We start from the raw sequence: 19103 nt of genomic DNA, 5'->3' as shown, positions 1-19103 counted from the left end.
AATTTGTTAGCAAGTCAGCAACAAAAACTAGCTTTCCAGTTTGGCTTACAAGGTGGCATACAGCTTTAACGCTAGCCTACTTTAACTGCGTGTTTTTTTTCCCCCTTACAGTGTAGCCTATTGTAGGTAGATATTCTACTTGTGCATTTCGTCGAGAAGCAGTTTGTAAATATGTTTTCTACGAGAATAAACATATTTCACATTTCGTCTCAATAAATAACTGTGCAACATGAGATAATTCGTGGGCAACCCCGGCTTGTGCTGTAACTCACAGCCAATTATGAATAATCAAAAAAAAAAAAAACATATTTGTTGAGGGATTGAACAGCCGAGCTGTTTATGGGGTCACTGCACTGAAACGGATTTGAAAGAGTGGAGACCGACGCTTCTCAGAGATTTTTCGGGGTCGGATTTCAGCAGTCCTTAGCGCTGGTTAGTGCTGAGACTGAGGCAGTCTTTGTTCAGTCAGTCTGAAGTGAGAGACTGGAGAGAGTCAGTCAGGAGGAGAGAAGTGAGAGAGAGAGTGGCCGAAAACACTCTGGAAGTGTTGATATCCACGGTTTTGCACTAATCTTATGCTCAAACTGCTGCGGAAAATGAAACTTTGGTAAGTGTATGGGATGAACAGATAATTCATCATGCAAACAGTTGTGCATATGTTGTAGTGTATTTGCGTTTAACATCACTGCATTCGTTTAGGCTCCTGTCGTGGCTCCTCGGTGCGCATCTCGCCTTGAGTTATCGCTCATCTGCGCTTCATGTGATGGAAGGTAGGTGAATGCTTTTAAATATTTAAAACACTTTTAAGTCAACTTTTTTAAGTGTGTTGACATGATGTACGCCACAGGGTTGCCACAGGGTTGCACCGAAATGCAAAACGAATTTTGCACAAGTATGTAAAAAGTCAGTAGCCTACAATACAGTTACAGTATGTGAGGAGCTATTATGATGTGACCCATAAAATATAACTTTAATTGTTCCTGTACAGTATGTATTTTGGTTGATTTAGTCACATTCAATACTATATTTTACTTAAATAAAAAAAAAAAAAAAAGATATCTCCACATGAAGTTTATTTTAGGTCATTTGACAAAGTAGTTTTATGTGTGAATGGGGAAATATTAGTGTCAGGCCATTGTGATAGATTTTTACAGAAAAGTCGCAAATCTGACACCTGTAGGCCTTTATGTGTTGTAAAGAACATGACAGAGTTGTATGCAGGTAAGATGATGACTGAGGTGTCCGTATGCCACTGTGTATACTTGATTTGATATATTTATTATGCTTATAGATTTTTATTGCTGATTTAGAATAGAGAGCATAAAATGAAACCAGCCTTTCTTAAGCTTTAATGAAGGGCTTTACTTGTAGATCTCATGATCACTTATGGTCACTTGGCAAACTTCTAATCAGATCTTAAAATACCTTGGAGATGAATAAGTTTATTGAGCTCATATGTGCATGTGATTTCAAATTTAGAAAGATGTCTATTTCAAGTATTTGTCCAACATACAAATTATATTATAAAGCAAATGTTTCTGTTATTTTATTTTTGGTATAAAGTTGGTGTTTTTGTTTAACTGAAAATTACATTTTTGATGAGTGGACGAGTAGAGGAGATGCACCGTGAAATTTTAATGTTCTCTCCTCCAGGCCTAGACATTGTGATTATCTAAACACTGTCTTTGTATTATGACGTTTTTTTTATGCTGTAAGTGTGTAGGTTTAAAGGAACTTTGTGTGTCAGTATTAAGGAATCACTTGCAGAGGTTATAGTGCATCTGCTCTAACAACCATTTAACAGCATCCTTATAAAGAGCAAAGCGTGTCTGCTTGTCATCAGGTGTGATTTGGCTGCCTAGAGATTCAGAATTAGGTGACATGCAGTAAACATTATGTTGTGTGGTGAGCCCAGTGTTGTCATTCACTGTTTGTGGGCACCAGTAGGGCAACAGGTCAGAGTGGGCAGGTGACCTCTCTTTTAGAAATATTGTTGCGTCTGCTTATATTGCTGTCCAAAGCTTGGAATAGTTTCACGGCCTACATTTTTCAACACAATTATGTGCTCAGACGTCTGGAGTGGCCAAAAATTGAGGGATAAACTGTTAGAATAAAGTCAATCCTTCATATCCTCTCTGTGCTGGTTAGTTAATGAGCTCACTGTCTTCAAAAGGCAATCATCCAAACAGCATGACAGCCAAGTAACTTGAGATGCTCTCCACTGACCTGAAGAGCTCCATCAATCCGACTTTGTATCTTTTTTTGTGAACACTCATTGTTTGGTTATATTAGTCCATACCATCAACTGATTGTAATGTTTGCAGTTTTTAATGTAAAAAGTATAATTAGTATACACTGCTGTTAAAAAGCTCTATTGTGAAATATTATTATTTAAGATAACTTTCTATTTTTATCTATTTAAATTGTCATTTATTCCTGTGATGCAAATCTGAATTTTCAGCATCATTACTCCAGTCTTCAGTTACAGGGTCCTTCAGAAGTCATTCTAATATGCTGATTTGGCACTTAAAAGCATTTCTGATTATTAGCAATGTTGAAAACTGTTGTGCTGCTTAATATTTTTGTGTAAATCATAATACTTGTTTCAGGAATCTTTGATGAATAGGATGCTCAAAAAAACAGCATTTCTTTTTTACATTTGATCAATTTAATGTATTTTTCTGAATAAAAATATATATATATATATATAAAAAAAAAGAAATATTATTTTACTGACCCTGCGGTAGAACCTGTTGTAGTGGTTTGCTTTGCGCTTATTACCATAAATAACAGATTCGTGTTTGCTGGGGGTTGTCACTTTATTTCTTAATTCTTCATATGTTTATGTATATGTATATATATATGTATATGTTATGTATATCGTATATGTAACAATAGTGTAGAATTTAACACTAACCAAGATCAATATATTGTGTTAAATATTGTTATTTTGTGTTAACTGAAGTATTACCAATCTTATGGTAATATGTGGCTCTCAAGAATATATAAATAGAAAAAAAATAGAGAATTACACTGACAGCTGAAAAAATAATCTTATTCTATCTGATCATTGACTTGATTGAGTCCTCAGATAAAAAGGGCTAAATTAATAATAAAAAAAAAATCATATTCAGATAAGCTGCTTAACATGTGCCTATTCTATAAGTGAAAGTGAGTGAACACTAAGAAAAAGAGAGAGTGTGAGTTGCTGTTGTATTTTAGAGTTAATTTCTCTTCCAATCTGGTTATGTGTTTAGAGCTCCTCTTCTGGAAGTCTTTAACCGAAACCTATTTAGTTCTTGTTCAAAAACATAGAAGTTTGTCTCGTGATAGCCTACATGGGCTGATCTATCCCATTTACCTTATAATGAAGGTAAATGTTAAAAGTACTAATATAGTAATAATAGAGTATTTGTTAGGAACTGTCTAACTTTTTTAGTTATACTGATAACCAAATACTGTTTTCTGTTTACCTTTGAAATAACACAGATATCCCTTAAAGATAAGTTGAGTTGTTTCATATTCTGTATTTGTGGTATCTGAGCCAAAAAAAAAAACGAGAGAGAGAGAGAGATTTTGAATATGTAATGTGTTGTGTTTGAAGCTCAGCTTCAGAACTGAAACTGTCAGAGGAGCGATCAGACACTCTTTCTGACATTTTCCCACTAATCACCGTATATTTTTCAGCATGAGATTTGCATCTTTTAGGGAGATTATTGAAGTGAAAGCTGGTTCAGCTGCTGCAGTTTGATTAATTTCTGCACTGCTCATTGCTCATATGTGACTTTATTTTGTTACTGATGTTAAGCTGTGCAAAAATATTCATTTGTATGTTTTGTTTTGTTTTTCTTCAGTGATTTTCTTTGTATTTGTTGCGCTAATTTATGGATTCATGTTTGCTGCGGTTGTCACTTTATTTCTAAATTCTTTATATTGGGAGGAAGGAACCCCCCAAAACCAATTAATGTTCAGCATTAATCAAATTCAGCTTTAATCAAATGCTAACATTAGTCTAATAGCTTTGAGCTCTTCCCTGCTGTGAGAGCACCTGCCTGGGAACCCCTCTACATTTAACAAAGCTGTCATATTGAAAGTGTCATTTTTAGCCAAGTGGCAAGTTAAATATGAAATGTAATGTTTGTATTATTGTTTATCTACCATTTTTGACTGATATGTGATCATTATTGTGGTTTGTGGCTTATGCATGCCAAGCTGTGCTCTGTGGGCTCCGTTTGTTTTCTCAAAAAAATCCCTGATTTGATCCTTCTTAACAAAACACTGCATTAGACCAGATCACCTTAGATGAGTTAGTTGCATCTGTCCTTTGTTTCCTTCATTAAGTCAGATACTGTAATATGCTGAAAAGCACATTGACCCTAAAATTGACATCATCGTTGTACAGGAAGTTCCGCTTCACCGTTTTTCTGATATACAATACATCCATTTAGCCCTTACAGTGATATATTACACACATTGGAAAATTCACAGCATGGAAAAAACACATCAGCCCTCCAGCCCCCCAGACCAGACCAGGGTCACACTGAGTTTGAGAATGGTCTGAATGGACAGCCATTGTCCACTGTTGTGTTTTCTTTCTGTGTCACCTAACTAGTAACCAGGGCTTGTCAACAGTGTGCTTGATTCCCTAATTTCTACAGACAGTCAGTCCTGCACACTCTAATCACCATGAAAATAAAGGTATGCGTGTTAGTGTGAGTTTGCAAGTGTGTTTGAATATGAAGTCACAATAGGGAGTAAAATCAGAAGCACCAAGTAAGTAAATAAATAATTTAATTAGCCTAAATAAGTATGTGGTGGTATATTCTTTAATGTCTGAGTCTAATATTAATGTGTGTTTGTAGGTGAAGTCACAATGGGGAGCAGAATTGCTATAAATATTTGTTTGTTACATTAATAATAACAATTATATATCATTTGTATCATTATATATTTTATTTAATAATTATTATTTGTTTGTTTATCTTTTAAAATAATTATTGTTTAATTAGAATTTTAGATTCTGCCTTATCCTATAATATTTATTTATTTATTTAGTGTAAATAATACTTAAATAATAATAATAATATAATAATAACATCTATCTGTCTATCTATCTGTCTATCTGTCTGTCTGTCTGTCTGTCTGTCTATCTATCTGTCTGTCTATCTGTCTGTCTGTCTGTCTATCTATCTGTCTGTCCATCTATCTGTCTGTCTGTCTGTCTATCTATCTATCTATCTATCTATCTATCTATCTATCTATCTATCTATCTATCTGTCTATCTGTCTGTCTGTCTGTCTGTCTGTCTGTCTGTCTATCTATCTTTCTATCTAACTGTCTGTCTGTCTGTCTATCTATCTATCTATCTTTCTATCTAACTGTCTGTCTGTCTGTCTGTCTATCTATCTATCTATCTATCTATCTATCTGTCTGTCTATCTGTCTGTCTATGTGTCTGTCTGTCTGTCTATCTACAGTATCTATCTATCTATTCTGTCTGTCTGTCTGTCTGTCTGTCTGTCTGTCTGTCTATCTTTCTTTCTATCTATCTATCTGTCTATCTGACTGTCTGACTGCATGTCTTTCTGTCTGTCTATCTATCTATCTATCTATCTATCTATCTATCTATCTATCTATCTATCTATCTATCTATCTATCTATCTATCTATCTATCTGTCTGTCTGTCTGTCTGTCTGTCTGTCTGTCTGTCTCTCTGTCTGTCTGTCTGTCTGTCTGTCTATCTTTCTATCTATCTATCTGTCTATCTGACTGTCTGACTGCATGTCTTTCTGTCTTTCTATCTATCTATCTATCTATCTATCTATCTATCTATCTATCTATCTATCTATCTATCTATCTGTCTATCTGTCTGTCTGTCTGTCTGTCTGTCTGTCTATCTACAGTATCTATCTATCTATTCTGTCTGTCTGTCTGTCTGTCTGTCTGTCTGTCTATCTTTCTATCTATCTATCTGTCTATCTGACTGTCTGACTGCATGTCTTTCTGTCTGTCTATCTATCTATCTATCTATCTATCTATCTATCTATCTATCTATCTATCTATCTATCTATCTATCTGTCTATCTGTCTGTCTGTCTTTCTGCCCTACTTTGGAGGTATAACTCTAACTGTCTGTCTGTCTGTCTGGAGCCTTAAGTTAAGAGCTTTGTTCAAGGGCACAATTGCTTGCTTCTTGAAAATAACCCTCCAATGAGCTTTACAGTTTTTCTCAGTCGCTTTGGTGTATTTCTCAGATCAGAAATGAAATTCTCAAAACTACTTGTTCAACCTCCACATCATCCAGTCACTTGTGCACATCATAAAAGCAGTTTCTTATTCTTTTGAACAAGTTGCGATTGCTTTGGTACATTCATGCAGTTGATTATGTACATTTGTCTGTGGTTTCCTACATTATCAGTTGCTAATGTCATGTTCCTCAAAATGTACTACATAGTTCTCAGTCTTACCCCCCAAAACATCTAGGCATTAGTTTATTATATAAGTCATTAAATGCAAAATGGTTGATCTAGTTGTCATAAACTATCAAGTATATTTTCTTCACATTTCTATTCGACTTTGTGTAAATTTGCATGAATTGTGTAGGTGAATCTTGACTTTCACTAATGAAGAAAATGTAGATCAACCAATGACAAACCAGTTCTCTGAAATAGCTCAAAGGTGCATCTCATGAACCTTCAGTTGGAAAGCATGTATAGGCAGAGGACAACACAAGAGTTACAAATTCTGACAATGGATATTTCCTCCCCGTTCGCCTGGCAAATCAACAGTAGCTCTGGCCGATGACATTTCAAGCACGCCGTCTGCTTTTGGTCAGGTTTAAACCAGCCTCATCCACATATATAAAGTTGTGAGATGGTTCAGTTGACTCCAGTTCCACATTGCATTGCAAGGGAAGATATTCGTTGTGATGTAGATGAGACTGGCACGTCAGGAGGTGTAGACTTCTGTAGGTTGTGAACAATGACACAAGGACTTTTCATTCTGATGGCACTGATATGTTCATCAACATAAAAACTTACTTTTGAGAGATGAGCTAAAGATTTTAAGAAAGTTACAGGCTTTTGCAGGTAATCCATTGTGTGGTGCTGTTTGTACAAATTGTTTTGAGAAATGCATATACTTCTTTGCAAATATTAAGGATGATATCGAGACATGCACCAAAGCGACTGAGAAAAACTGTAACCACTACACCACAGCACCCACAAGTATGTTTCTCTGGGTTAATGTAGTCAATACTCTGCTCCTCTAATGATGTCCATTAGGTTGGTTGTCAAATCTCATTGGATTTTTCTTTACTCTCACAGTAAACCACAGATATTCAAAGTCAGACACATTTAAACCAACTGTTATAGTAAAGATTATTGCACACTTCAAATTTCGTCTGAAATTTACACACGTTAAAAAATAAATACGACCTCACGTTGTGTCAATCAGGTTTACACACTGCCTCCGAAATTTTGGTCCATCATAAAAAATTCAGATCAGGTTCAATTTTCTGCATTTTCGCATCCGTAGCAAGCACAATGACATTAAACCATTACAAACACAAAAAAATCAACAAAAAACTTAAAACAAACTTTTCAAAAAACTCAACTTGGTGTTTTGCAGATGTTATTGACAGATATATAGTACATTCACATTTAACCAGAAGTTTGGTCATGTAATGATTGCTTGCACTCCCTTCTAAAACCTGATTAAGTCTGGAATTAACATCAGTCTTGGTCAGTCACAAACCCTGCCTCCCACATCAAAACATTATGTTCATTTACTATGGTTAATTTACAGTATTTACAATTATTTTAAATCCATGATCACCCCAAAAAACCTTTTGAGGACCACTTGTACTCTTTCTATGAAGATTTTTTGCCTTGCTGTCCTCAATGCAGTTTTGTAATTACTTTGGGGGAGCCTCCTCTTCAATTTTCAGTCAACTATGACCTCCAGGTGGGTGATTGAATGATTGAGGCTGGACAGAACGTGGGGGCCTGGACATTCCTATCATTCTCTGCCCAGGCGTCAAGCCTATCACAGACCCTCAGGGACTGTGCATTACAATGAGCATGGTAAACTTCCTAAAATATTACCTGCAGACTTCACCAGTACTTATGAGAAAGAGTTATAATGTACACTCTTAAAAAGTAAAGGTGCTTTAAAAGGTTCTTCACAGCGATGCCATAGAAGAACCATTTTTGGTTCCACAAAGAACCATTCAGTCAAAGGTTCTTTAAAGAACCATCTCTTTCTTACCTTTTTATAATCTGAAGAAACTTCTTTTGCCACAAAGAACCTTTTGTGAAACAGAATTCTTCATGGAACCATTTAGACAAAAAGGTTCTTCTATGGCATCGTGAAGCACCTTTATTTTTAAGAGTGTATAGCATGTCCTGCTGTTGCCACATTCATGTTGAACTCCTGTTCATATTTGGATAATTGTGTAAAAGCTGTGATGTTTTGATGTTACACCATCAGTTAGTTCCATAGCAGTTCATTAAGGTTATTTATTTCATGGTTTCATGGGGAAAATTAATTAGTCAAATGTAATACAAATAGATCAGTCACTGTAAACATGGATAAAACTGAACATTTCCTGCACTCAACATACTGCAGAAAGTTGTGCATACTTGCATATCTATCACAAGAAAAAAGCAGGTGGGGGCTGATGCCATAAAGAAAACATGTGTTACACAGAAGCTGCATTGAGTGTGAGCTTCTCTCTGCTCTTATAGGTGTGTGAGGACGTTATAATGACCTGAGTCAGAGCGAACACTAGGCCACTGTCTGTTCGGACACAGAAACTCCCTCCCACCCAACTGCTTAATCTGATTGGCTCAAAAAATGTACTTTCTGTGATGTCACACACTGCCTTATGTCATGTTACCAAAGAAAACATCCACAAATACATATGGCTGAAAGCCAAAGATAACTAGGCCACCAAAATATTTGGCAAGATCTCGCTTTGGTGTGGAGGTGACCGTGTTGCTGGTGTCTAGTTACCTGTGTACCTGATTAAGGGTTCATCTTATGGCACATGATTTAAGTGAAGTAGTTCGCTCAAAGCAAGGGGCAGTGCTTACACTGGATATTGGGAGGAATTTACTGTAACTGTAATAGATGCATTAGCAACTTGTTTCCACTACAGTTCATGCTTGAATTTTCCTGTGCTCTTTTTATGTATATTTACCATATACAGTGGCCCCAAAAAGTAGTTGTATAAATGTATAAATGTCACTGTATTATTTTCTTTTCTTTTCTTTTATCTTATTTTATTTTAATTTTTATATTTGTAATTTAATTAAATTTTATTCAAAAGTGCACTTTACAGACAGTGTCCAGTTGTATAAAATGCTTAGACTGTTCTAACAACTTAGTCATCCACTTTTTTTGTTCTTTAAGAATGGTCATAACTATTTAAAGTCAGTTACATTAAAACATAGATTTTATCTAAATTACAAAAGACAAAATTAAATTACAAAGACAAAAATATTTTGGATTGTGGATCATGTTCATAGTTAATGTCATGATCTACATCCATGATTACTCTCTATGTAAACTTGAGGAGAACCAACCTTATACTTCCATTAAAAATCACCTTGACCAGTTGCTTAAAAGACATTGCAAAAAAATTTCAGAAAAGTTAAGTTAGTTGTAAGAAAAAAATCTACCAAAATTGATTTGCAAATGATGGTTTGTTATATGCATAACATTTAGTAGGTTCAAATAAATTTGGTGGGGAAGTCGTGGGGAAGTCGGGGGGAAGTCGTGGCCTAATGGTTAGGTCTGACTCCCAATCGAAGGGTTGTGAGTTCGAGTCTCGGGCCGGCAGGAATTGTGGGTGGGGGGAGTGCAATTCTCTCTCCACCTTCAATACCATTTAGGTGCACCTTGAGCAAGGCATCGAACCCCCAACTGCTCCCCGGGCGCCGCAGCATAAAAATGGCTGCGCACCGCTCCGGTGTGTGTTCACAGTGTGTGTGTGTGTTCACTGCTCTGTGTGTGTGCACTTCGGATGGGTTAAAATGCAGAGCACGAATTCTATCATTTAGCCAGATTTATATAAAGATATCATTTAAAAAAAAATACACACTATAGGTTCAAATAAATTTGGGATCACTGTACAAAATCAGTATTTGCTATCATTTAGCCAGATTTATATAAAGATGTCTTGTAAAACTACAGTCTCCTTTTTGTATTCAGTACCTCACAAGCAGCCAGCGCACAATGTTTGCTTTCCGGAGTTGTAACTGTGGGGTTTCTGCTTTCAAACAGTTGGAGATTAAGATGTAAACAACTAATCAGACTACAGGCTACAAAATATTGCCTGACATCAAGTATGCTACTGCCCTTGAGTAACAGCCCATGGAGTCACTAAAAAAAGGAAAAAGCGAGTGTGATTTTGATTTAATGTGGCTAAGCACTGTTTTTGTTCACCCACAAAGCCTCCTTCGTTTTGCTAATTGATTACTGAAGCCTGGCTACTGTCAGCTCCTGTTCTCTCACTAGGGCTGATGCTAATCCCTCAGTACTAAAGCCCTCACACGAACTCACAACCAATCAGTCGACCACCACTCAGATAGTAGAGCCGGTGTGGTGCTCAAACTCATAATATGAGTGTTTCAACACTTTACAAAGAAAGAAGTTTTGATGTAAAATGAGCAACAAATTGTTAGCAAGTTTGCTAATCACTTTGTTTACATGTCTTTGCTTGATTTGTGTTGGTGGGGTTTACAATTTTTGTATAGTTTCATTGAGTCTGTTTGAGTGAATAAGTGATAGATATTTCACTGTGTTAGAGTTTCTGTAACTCACCACTAGGGAGAGCTGGATGATCACTGTTTGTAAAATCACATAACATAGTTAGACTGTTGAAAGGGTTAACATGTTATTCCATTTACAGAATGCTCACCAAATGTGATTTTAGAATCAGTAGTTATTATTTTCTCAAAATTGTTTTGTATTGTTTTATTGTTCAAAATCGCAATGCCTAAGTGCTCAGAGAGGTTGAATAATGCTATAATTGACTATTAGACTATATTTTTTTTCTGTATAATACTGGCTTTTCAGTAAGAGAAAGCAAATGGAAATCAGGTGTCTAGCCTCAATTTGTGTCTAGCTCTTAATTCAGGCTCTGGCATTTAGAGGACAGTACTGTCTAATTGCTCTATAAGGCATAATGCCCTTGGGTGGAGGCCATGGCTGCTAATTGAGACTTTTCAATAGACAAGAAGTCCACAGTATTGCACAACTGATGGCTTTTGACAATAAACCAATTATGAATGTTGCTGAGGTACAGAAAAGGGAGTAGTGTGGTCGGTTGGATGGGAACATCATCTCTCCTGCTTAACCTTTGGGCCTCAAAGATCCCCTGAACCTAAAATAACAGGCTAACAGTTTGGGCTCCTTTTTGTTTACACGAGACTCTATAGCAAGTTGACCCTCGGTCTTCTTTATTTTTGACCTTTACACTTTAAAAACTATTATTTTCAGGGTACTGTAAGAGTTATACTTTAAAGCACCCACACACAAAGTCAAGTGCTTACAGGGATGAACAGGAATGTATACAGACATCTGATTGGTAAATGAAGCAGCATATATTCAGTGGATTTAATGGCTAAAGGGCATTTACACAGAGTAATGAGTTTTATGAAAACATCATCTGGTTTGACAGATTGAATGCAATATTAGCAGGACAGTTCTCTTTAGTGGGAATGTCCCTTTTGGTTCTTCTGTTCTATGTGAAGACACAGCCTTTCTTCTCCCAATAACCCTGTTGTAAATTAAACCCTAAACAATCTGCAATAATCATACTCAAGCACACATTGTCACCGTATGGATCAGAACAGACTCTCTTTGTCAGTGTATTGATGAGCACTGAGCTGTGGAGTCTTGGCTGATGAATTTGGCTCAGTATTTCCATGCCCTGATTTTTCCCTCTGTGCAGAACACAAACTCCTAGTTTTCCCATGTTCCTGGACATGGATGACATCCAGAATATAATCGGCCCTCCGAGAGTTTTCTGATAATAATAAATAATACTTCTTTTTAGCAAGCATGCATTAAATTGATTAAAAGTGACATTAAAGCCATTATGGTGTTACAAACTAGTAAAGTATTGCATTACTTTTCATTTACAGAAAAATATCTGAGTTACTTTTTCAAATAAGTAACCATTTATTGACTGACTGCTCTCCTGTTCCCACACTGAGATAAATCAGGAGGAAGTGCAGAGGTGCTGTGTGTGCTGTGTAAACATTGTTACTGTAGTTCTATACTAAATGTGAATATGCATTTACTCATCTCACTCGCACAAAAACAGATTCAATATTTCCTAAAATTCAAAAAACTGTGAAAAGCAAACTCTATATAATATTATGCAAATCTGCAATAATTAAATGTTAACACAAAAATCCTTTATGTATTTAATCCCATTTTATTAACCTTTGCTGTCTTTGCTGCTGACCTTCAATGATCCAATTCAAGCATACTAATAAGCAAACATAACACTTGTGTTTTGTTTTATTTATTTATTATTTATGTGATTGAGAAGAAAGTGTTGAACTTTCTTGTCTTGCATCCTAGTCTTCGTGCACTCCAGAATGGAAGCACAGCTGAAAAGTTTGTTTGAGCTTTTTGAATTCCTTCAGCCTGAGGCATATTCATTTCAAACAAGCATACAAACAAGCAACCCCAATGCCGGATGAAAAATTAAAATGATTTCTGAATGATCGTATGACTGAAGTAATGGCTGCTGAAAATTCAGCTTTTTTTCATGATAGGAAAGAATTACATTTGAAAATATATTGTAACACAAAGCATTAAAATTTAAAAAAGGCTTCCCAATATTACTGTTTTTACAATATTTCTGATCAATAAATGCAGCCTTGGCTTGGTGAGCATAAACATTACAAAATCTTACTGACCCAAAACTTTTGCAGTTTGCAGATTTTTGGTCCGTCTACTTTGCTGATTTGGTGCTCATCTAGCATTTCTTTTTATTATCAATGTAGAAAACATTTGTGCTGCTTAATATTTTTGTGGAAACTGAGATACTATTTTTAGAATTCTTTGATGAATTGAAAGTCCAAAAGAACAGCATTCATTTGAAATAGAATTTATCTGTAACAACTTTACTGTCACTTTTGAACAATTTAATGCATTCTTGCTAAACAAAAGTTTTAATTTTGCCATCACTTTCACACGTTGCATCGGTGCTCTATTATATTACTTTTCTTATCTGCCTGAACTTGTACCAGAACTGAATCGCAATTGCACTGAAAATGCATATAGCATCCTTATGCCTTCTTATGGAAATGTGCTGCTTAGTGTGTCTTTACTTTCATTGTATGCCCTTATAAGCGGAAGAAAAACATTTAAAAAGCTTTAAAACTTTTGCAAACAAACCACTTTGAATCCTTGTCAGGGGTGGTAATTGGTGGAGGGGATTTGAGGTGGGGGTCAAAGGCTGTTCATTCTCCCTCTGTGTGTGCTCGACAATCCCATTATGATCGGACATTTGGCTGCCCTGCTGAATACCAAAGTCTGCGTGGTGCGTGGGGTACAGAGGGGGTCCAAGGGGGTACAGAGAGGAGACGTGCGGGAGGAGCGACATAGCGTGTTCTGACGGTATTGCAACAGTGGACGACGTACGCTGATCTGCCTCGCTCAGCCAAGCAGCATGGCGGCCCCGGTGCTGCCGCTGACCTGTCTGGTGCTTCTGAGTCTGGTCAGTGTCTCCTCTCAGATCCAGTGGTTCAAGTTTCTGTGGGTCCCAGAGACGACCTCACTTGCTCCTGCTGTCACTACACCTGCATCCACCACTACAGCACCAGAAGAGAGCACAGCCCCTGTCTTCCCAGCCTCCTCTCCTCAGCCCACAGAGGGATCCAGCAAAGCCAGAGCTAAGAAACCTCTCAGAATGTGGAAGAGTGGTGAGTGTCGGTCAGAATGAGGGATGAGCGAAAGTAGGAAGTTTTGAAAGTAATGTCGTCATTGCCATCACAGAATATAAATTACAGTTTAAAATACATTTTAAAAGAAAACAGTTATTTCACAATATCAGTGTTTTTACTGTATTTCTGATTAAATAACTGCAGTCTTGGTGAGTATAATAGACGTTTGTTTAAGAAAAAAACATTGGAAAATCTTACTGACCCCACACTTTTAAAGTTTCAGTGTCTTGAGTGTCATGATCCTTCAGAAAACATTCTAATATGTTGATTTGGTGTCGTCAATGTTGAAAACAGTTGTGCTGCATTCATGTTTTTGTGGAAACTATGCAAACTTCAAGGATTCTTTGGTGAACAAAAACTGATTTTTTTTAACAATGTAAAAGTCTTTACTATCACTTTTGATCAGTTTAATGATTCATTAAGGATTTCATAATATACACTTTATTAAAACATTATACTATAAAGTAGCTTTGCAACTACATGTCAACAAACTGTCATTAGTGTATTAGTAGACTGTTATGTTAGGGTTAGAGTTAGGGTTAGTACACAAAAAAAAAAACTTTTAAGATTTACCAAAAAATCTTCAATTTGCACTAAAACATTTTAAGTAAATTTTACTGCTACTTTTACTGCTCTGTACAGTACAATCTACTTACTTTTGACCTTAACGTTCATATAGAAATTAAGTACATTTTACATAATTATATATCATTTCAAATATAGAATTAAATAAAATCTGCTTAAGTTAAATAAATTTAACAAAGAAAATTAGCTCGGCCAGTAAAAGTTTGAGCAATTTTTACTCAGTGAAAGCTAATTTCGCAATATTTTGATTTGTCTTAATTTAGCACCTAAATTAACCGTGCTTTTAAAATGAATGTGACATCTAAGAAAATAATACAATAGATATCATATACACATTATATATACCTAATTACTAATGCAGCACTCATCCGAACACAGAGACTTCTGGTACACAATTACACAATACACAATGATTGTAACTGTGGTTCATTTTTGAATAAGTGTCATTTTGAGTAGAAAAGAAAGTCTAGATGTAACAAAATCGCAAGTTACTAAACCTAACAACAAAAGCAATGATAAAACAGTGTACATACAGCTGGAAAATGGGGGAAACAATTAACCTTATTAATTATTCATGCCCCAGTGCATGATGGGAACATCAGTATCAGAAAAAAAATTGAGTAGGTCTTAATTTTGTAACGTTTATATTTATGCTTTAACTTCTACAAACTTAAATTGAGTACCAATATAAAATTTGCTTTGTGTTTTTTTAATATATATTATTATTGGCTGAACTATTTCATATAGCAATTAAATTTGTTTTTCTGTAGTATTTACTCCACCACAGAATCATTTTTATCAGTGAGTAGAATAAGTTTACATGTTGTTGCAAAGCTTCTTATTGTCAGCAGAATGTCTGGACAGTGGACTGTCGAAATTAGTGTTGCCATATGTTTTTCCAGCAAGAGAGATTTGCATGTGTAAGATGTGTATCATTACCATCTTATTAGTTTAATTTATCCAAATGTCATTTGGGTTTATCTATGTGTTCGGAGCATTATTGAGATTATGGTTCACCCATGAGGCTATAGCAGATATTAAAGTGCAGCTTAACTCTGAATGGTTTCTAATTGTGTAATGCCGTTGTGTGAAAGAGATCAGCCTGGTGGTGTTCAGTGAGCCCATGCACTTTTCTCTGAGAATAACGCTAAATCCCTATCACATGATATTATAATAATAGGATTAGGAGCGGGAGGTTTTTGGAAAATTGGGGTCACTGATGGTGCATCAATTGCAGGTCCACCTGCTGATTACAGGCACAAAGATTGTGAAATTAACCCTGGGGTCCAAACGTGTTTCTTAATTCATATCTCATTCATCCCATTACTTCATGCATTCACTGAAGTAATTGTCTCTTCAGTGCATTTGAATGTGATGTGAATGTTGAATGAGAGAATGAAACTGAAGTGAAAATGAAGACACAAAGATCCTCACTGACTGTAAATGTATTTAGTTTCTTTGAAGATTTCATAATATATTTTTGAAATGAACCAACTGGAGAGATGTATTATACACTCACGCACTTTTACTGTTTGTCTCTTCATTATATTTTAATGTGATTTGCAGTCATTTGTTTTTTCTAATCATTTAGAAAGTTAGTTGCTTTGCATTACTGTGTATTTTCAGCACAAACTTCTGTGACCTCTAACTAATTTTATATGAAGAGAATCTTTTCTCTGCTGTAATGAATGCTTAGCTGAGTTATGAAACTCTTTGTTGTCAGCCAGACAGCTAGAAGCCCTGCAACCCTGTAGAGCAGTTTATTTGGCATTTTACCTCATTATTATCATTATGACTCATGTCAGATTGAAACAGCGAACATTTCTGAATGTTGTCAATTTGAGGAGTCTTTGGCACTGACTTTGGCATGAACTAATGAGAATGTTATACTGTCCTCCTAATAGGACTATTATACTAAGATAAATTCCTAGATTTTAGCTCTTGTAAAAGTAAAAAGTGCTTTCAAAATCTTTGCAAAGAGGCTGTATGATGCAACACCTTATATTGAAATATATAAATATAAATAGGAATTCAATTAAAATTTTTGACACTTCAGTGAAACCTGAAACTTCAATGAAAATTCAGTTCAATGATATAATACCATAAAAATATCATAAAAGCTGTCCATCCATCTCAACTTCCAAAATTATGTTGTCTGAAGCCATATAATGTAAAAAAGTTTTACATTTAAGTTCTTTACCAAGAAATTACCAATGAATCACAATTTTTTGTCTTGTTTCAACCGAAAGCAACCGGCACAGTCAGAATTTCCCCCTTTGTGTTCCACAAAAGAAATCAAATTATATTAGTTTGCCTTGAGTTGAACTTTTTTGGAGCACCGTTTCTTTAATAAACATTAATTGAAACAATGGATTATTTATTTGTTATATACATGAAAAATCTGTGTGTGAAGAACCCTGTTTCTGATCTTCATCGCAACACTTTTGTCTTGTTCAAAAGTTTTTAGACTGTATGTATGTTCATGTATTATTAGAAGAGACATGTTTTCATCAATGTGGGAAGGAATTTTAGGACTGTATATTGTCCTTCATTTGAATGATTCCCTCTGTTACTGGGTGTTTTATTTCAGAGCGAGGGTCCAAGGGTCACCTAGTCCTGACTGAACTAGTTGGTGTTCCTCTTCCTCCATCTGTGTCCTTCGTCACTGGCTACGAGGGTTTCCCTGCTTACAGTTTTGGGCCTAATGCTAATGTAGGTCGACTGACCCAATCCTTTGTACTTGAGCCCTTCTTCATGGACTTTGCCATTATTGTCACCGTCAAGCCCTCCAATTCTCGAGGAGGGGTACTGTTCGCCATCACAGATCCCTCCCAGACGATCGTCCAGTTGGGCTTGGCCCTGACGCCCGTGGAGGATAAGACCCAGAGGATTGTTCTGTATTACAGCGAACCAGGGCTTGCAGACACCATGGAGGTGGCTTCCTTTAAAGTGCCTGATATGACACAGCAGTGGAATCGCTTTACGCTGACGGTCGAGCATGAGGAGGTTCGGCTCTATATGGATTGTGAGGAGTACCACAGTGCCCCCTTGAAGAGAAGCCAGCAGCCCCTCAGCTTTAAGCAAGGCTCGGGTATATTCGTGGCAAATGCGGGCAGTACTGGCCTGGAGAGATTTGTGGTAGGTCTCCATTTTACATTTTTTCAAATCTCAAAAACCTTTTCCTAATGGGCAAAAACATAAAACAAAAACATAAAAGAAGAGCTGAAACCGTATTGAAATATATCATCTTTTTATTCATATTTACCTTGTCTTTTGCTTTCAAGTAGCGTACATTTATTGATGAGATGATGTGATTTTATGCATGCCTGGGGCCTTGAACATACAGCATGTACCTTTAGTAAATTGACTGGCTCACATTGAAATTCACATCCACCTTGACAGTTTTATCATTTATAATTAATCCACGATTAAAAGTTGCTCAAGGTTATTCACAGCTACCTGGAGCAAAGATTTTGCCTCATGTGTTGGTGTGTTGTGTTTAGGTAGGCTTGTTGTCATGGAGAAGATTTCAGGAAGGTTGAATCCTTTGTGTTAAGTGGCATAATGCTAGATGAGCATCCTTCAAGGAAAGAGAAACAACTAACAAAACGTGAAAAAATGAAACTTTCACGTACTGTACTGTACACATACAGAGAGAAATAATGCTACTTATAATCTTGGCTAAGACATCACAGGTCCCAGGTTCAGACTTGCAATTACTTTTGTATTCTCTTGTAAAGGCACAAGTCAGTTTTGTTGTTGAGCTTTTGTTCTTTCACGTCTCCCTTCAGAGGTAATACTGATGAAAGTTATTGTGCTAATATGTGTTATCTGTAATGGTTCTAATTGAGTTTTGCTTGTCATTGTTTTATGGCTGTTTGGACTAGGACATTTCTTAATACCGTTAATAATGAAAGTAGCTGATGGCCGTCATAAATCCCAGCTGTACTTCTATGAAAGCGTGGCTAAAAGAACCCATTAAATCCTAATGAGTAAAGCAGGAGGTGCTTCATCTGAAAGCCTGCTGATAATTGTACAAAATTTATTACCTGCCCTTAAGCGTTTCTGGATCACCTCTCTGAGTGCTGGAAGAATCTGTGCTGCTGTACTCCTGAACGCTGTCTACTGCTGTTAGAATGAAAATAACAGAACAGATCTCCTCCTGACAGTAGTTTACAGCTCCAGGCAGCACTTGTGTATGAACATGATTGCAGTGTGATTAACCACTTGGCATTCTGCAAATATACACAGCGATCTTGTACACAGACAATTTGATTTTGTTTTAAATGGCTGAACAACTAAACCTTTTTCTTCTCTTACTCTTTTTATCTCATTCTGTCAGGGGTCTATTCAACAGCTGGTAATAAAACCAGACCCTAGGGCAGCAGAAGAGCAGTGTGAGGAGGATGACCCCAGCGTGAGCGCTTTTTTTATTATTCTCTCTGTCTTGTTCGTGTTGTCTGTCTCAGAATATTATTACACTGTCCTTGGCTGTTTTATAGAGGCAAATTTGTCATAGTAGACTGAAAGCAAAATGTATGTTTGGGTATGTT

At 36.2% G+C, this 19103-nt stretch overlaps 1 protein-coding gene across 6 annotated transcripts in view; it reads left to right on the top strand.

Moving 5' to 3' along the window:
• The first annotated feature begins 357 nt into the window (after positions 1-357).
• LOC109052326 (collagen alpha-1(XV) chain-like) overlaps positions 358-19103 on the top strand; it is a 38074-nt gene continuing 19328 nt past the window's right edge. For 3 of the 6 annotated variants that reach the window (XM_042718201.1, XM_042718199.1, XM_042718198.1), the window contains exons 1-3: positions 13574-13944; positions 17141-17688; positions 18893-18967. In XM_042718201.1, the coding sequence (XP_042574135.1) occupies positions 13692-13944; positions 17141-17688; positions 18893-18967 (876 nt within the window). In that variant the 5' untranslated portion in view covers positions 13574-13691. Of the gene's footprint in view, positions 608-699; positions 771-13573; positions 13945-17140; positions 17689-18892; positions 18968-19103 lie in introns of those variants that run through there. The other 3 variants (XM_042718203.1, XM_042718204.1, XM_042718202.1) reach the window with 3 other exon arrangements.

Source organism: Cyprinus carpio, chromosome B2 (genome assembly GCF_018340385.1).
Source record: "Cyprinus carpio isolate SPL01 chromosome B2, ASM1834038v1, whole genome shotgun sequence".
Taxonomy (NCBI): domain Eukaryota; kingdom Metazoa; phylum Chordata; class Actinopteri; order Cypriniformes; family Cyprinidae; genus Cyprinus; species Cyprinus carpio.
Note: the sequence above shows the minus strand (reverse complement) of the source record. Positions and strands in the feature narration are given on the sequence as shown.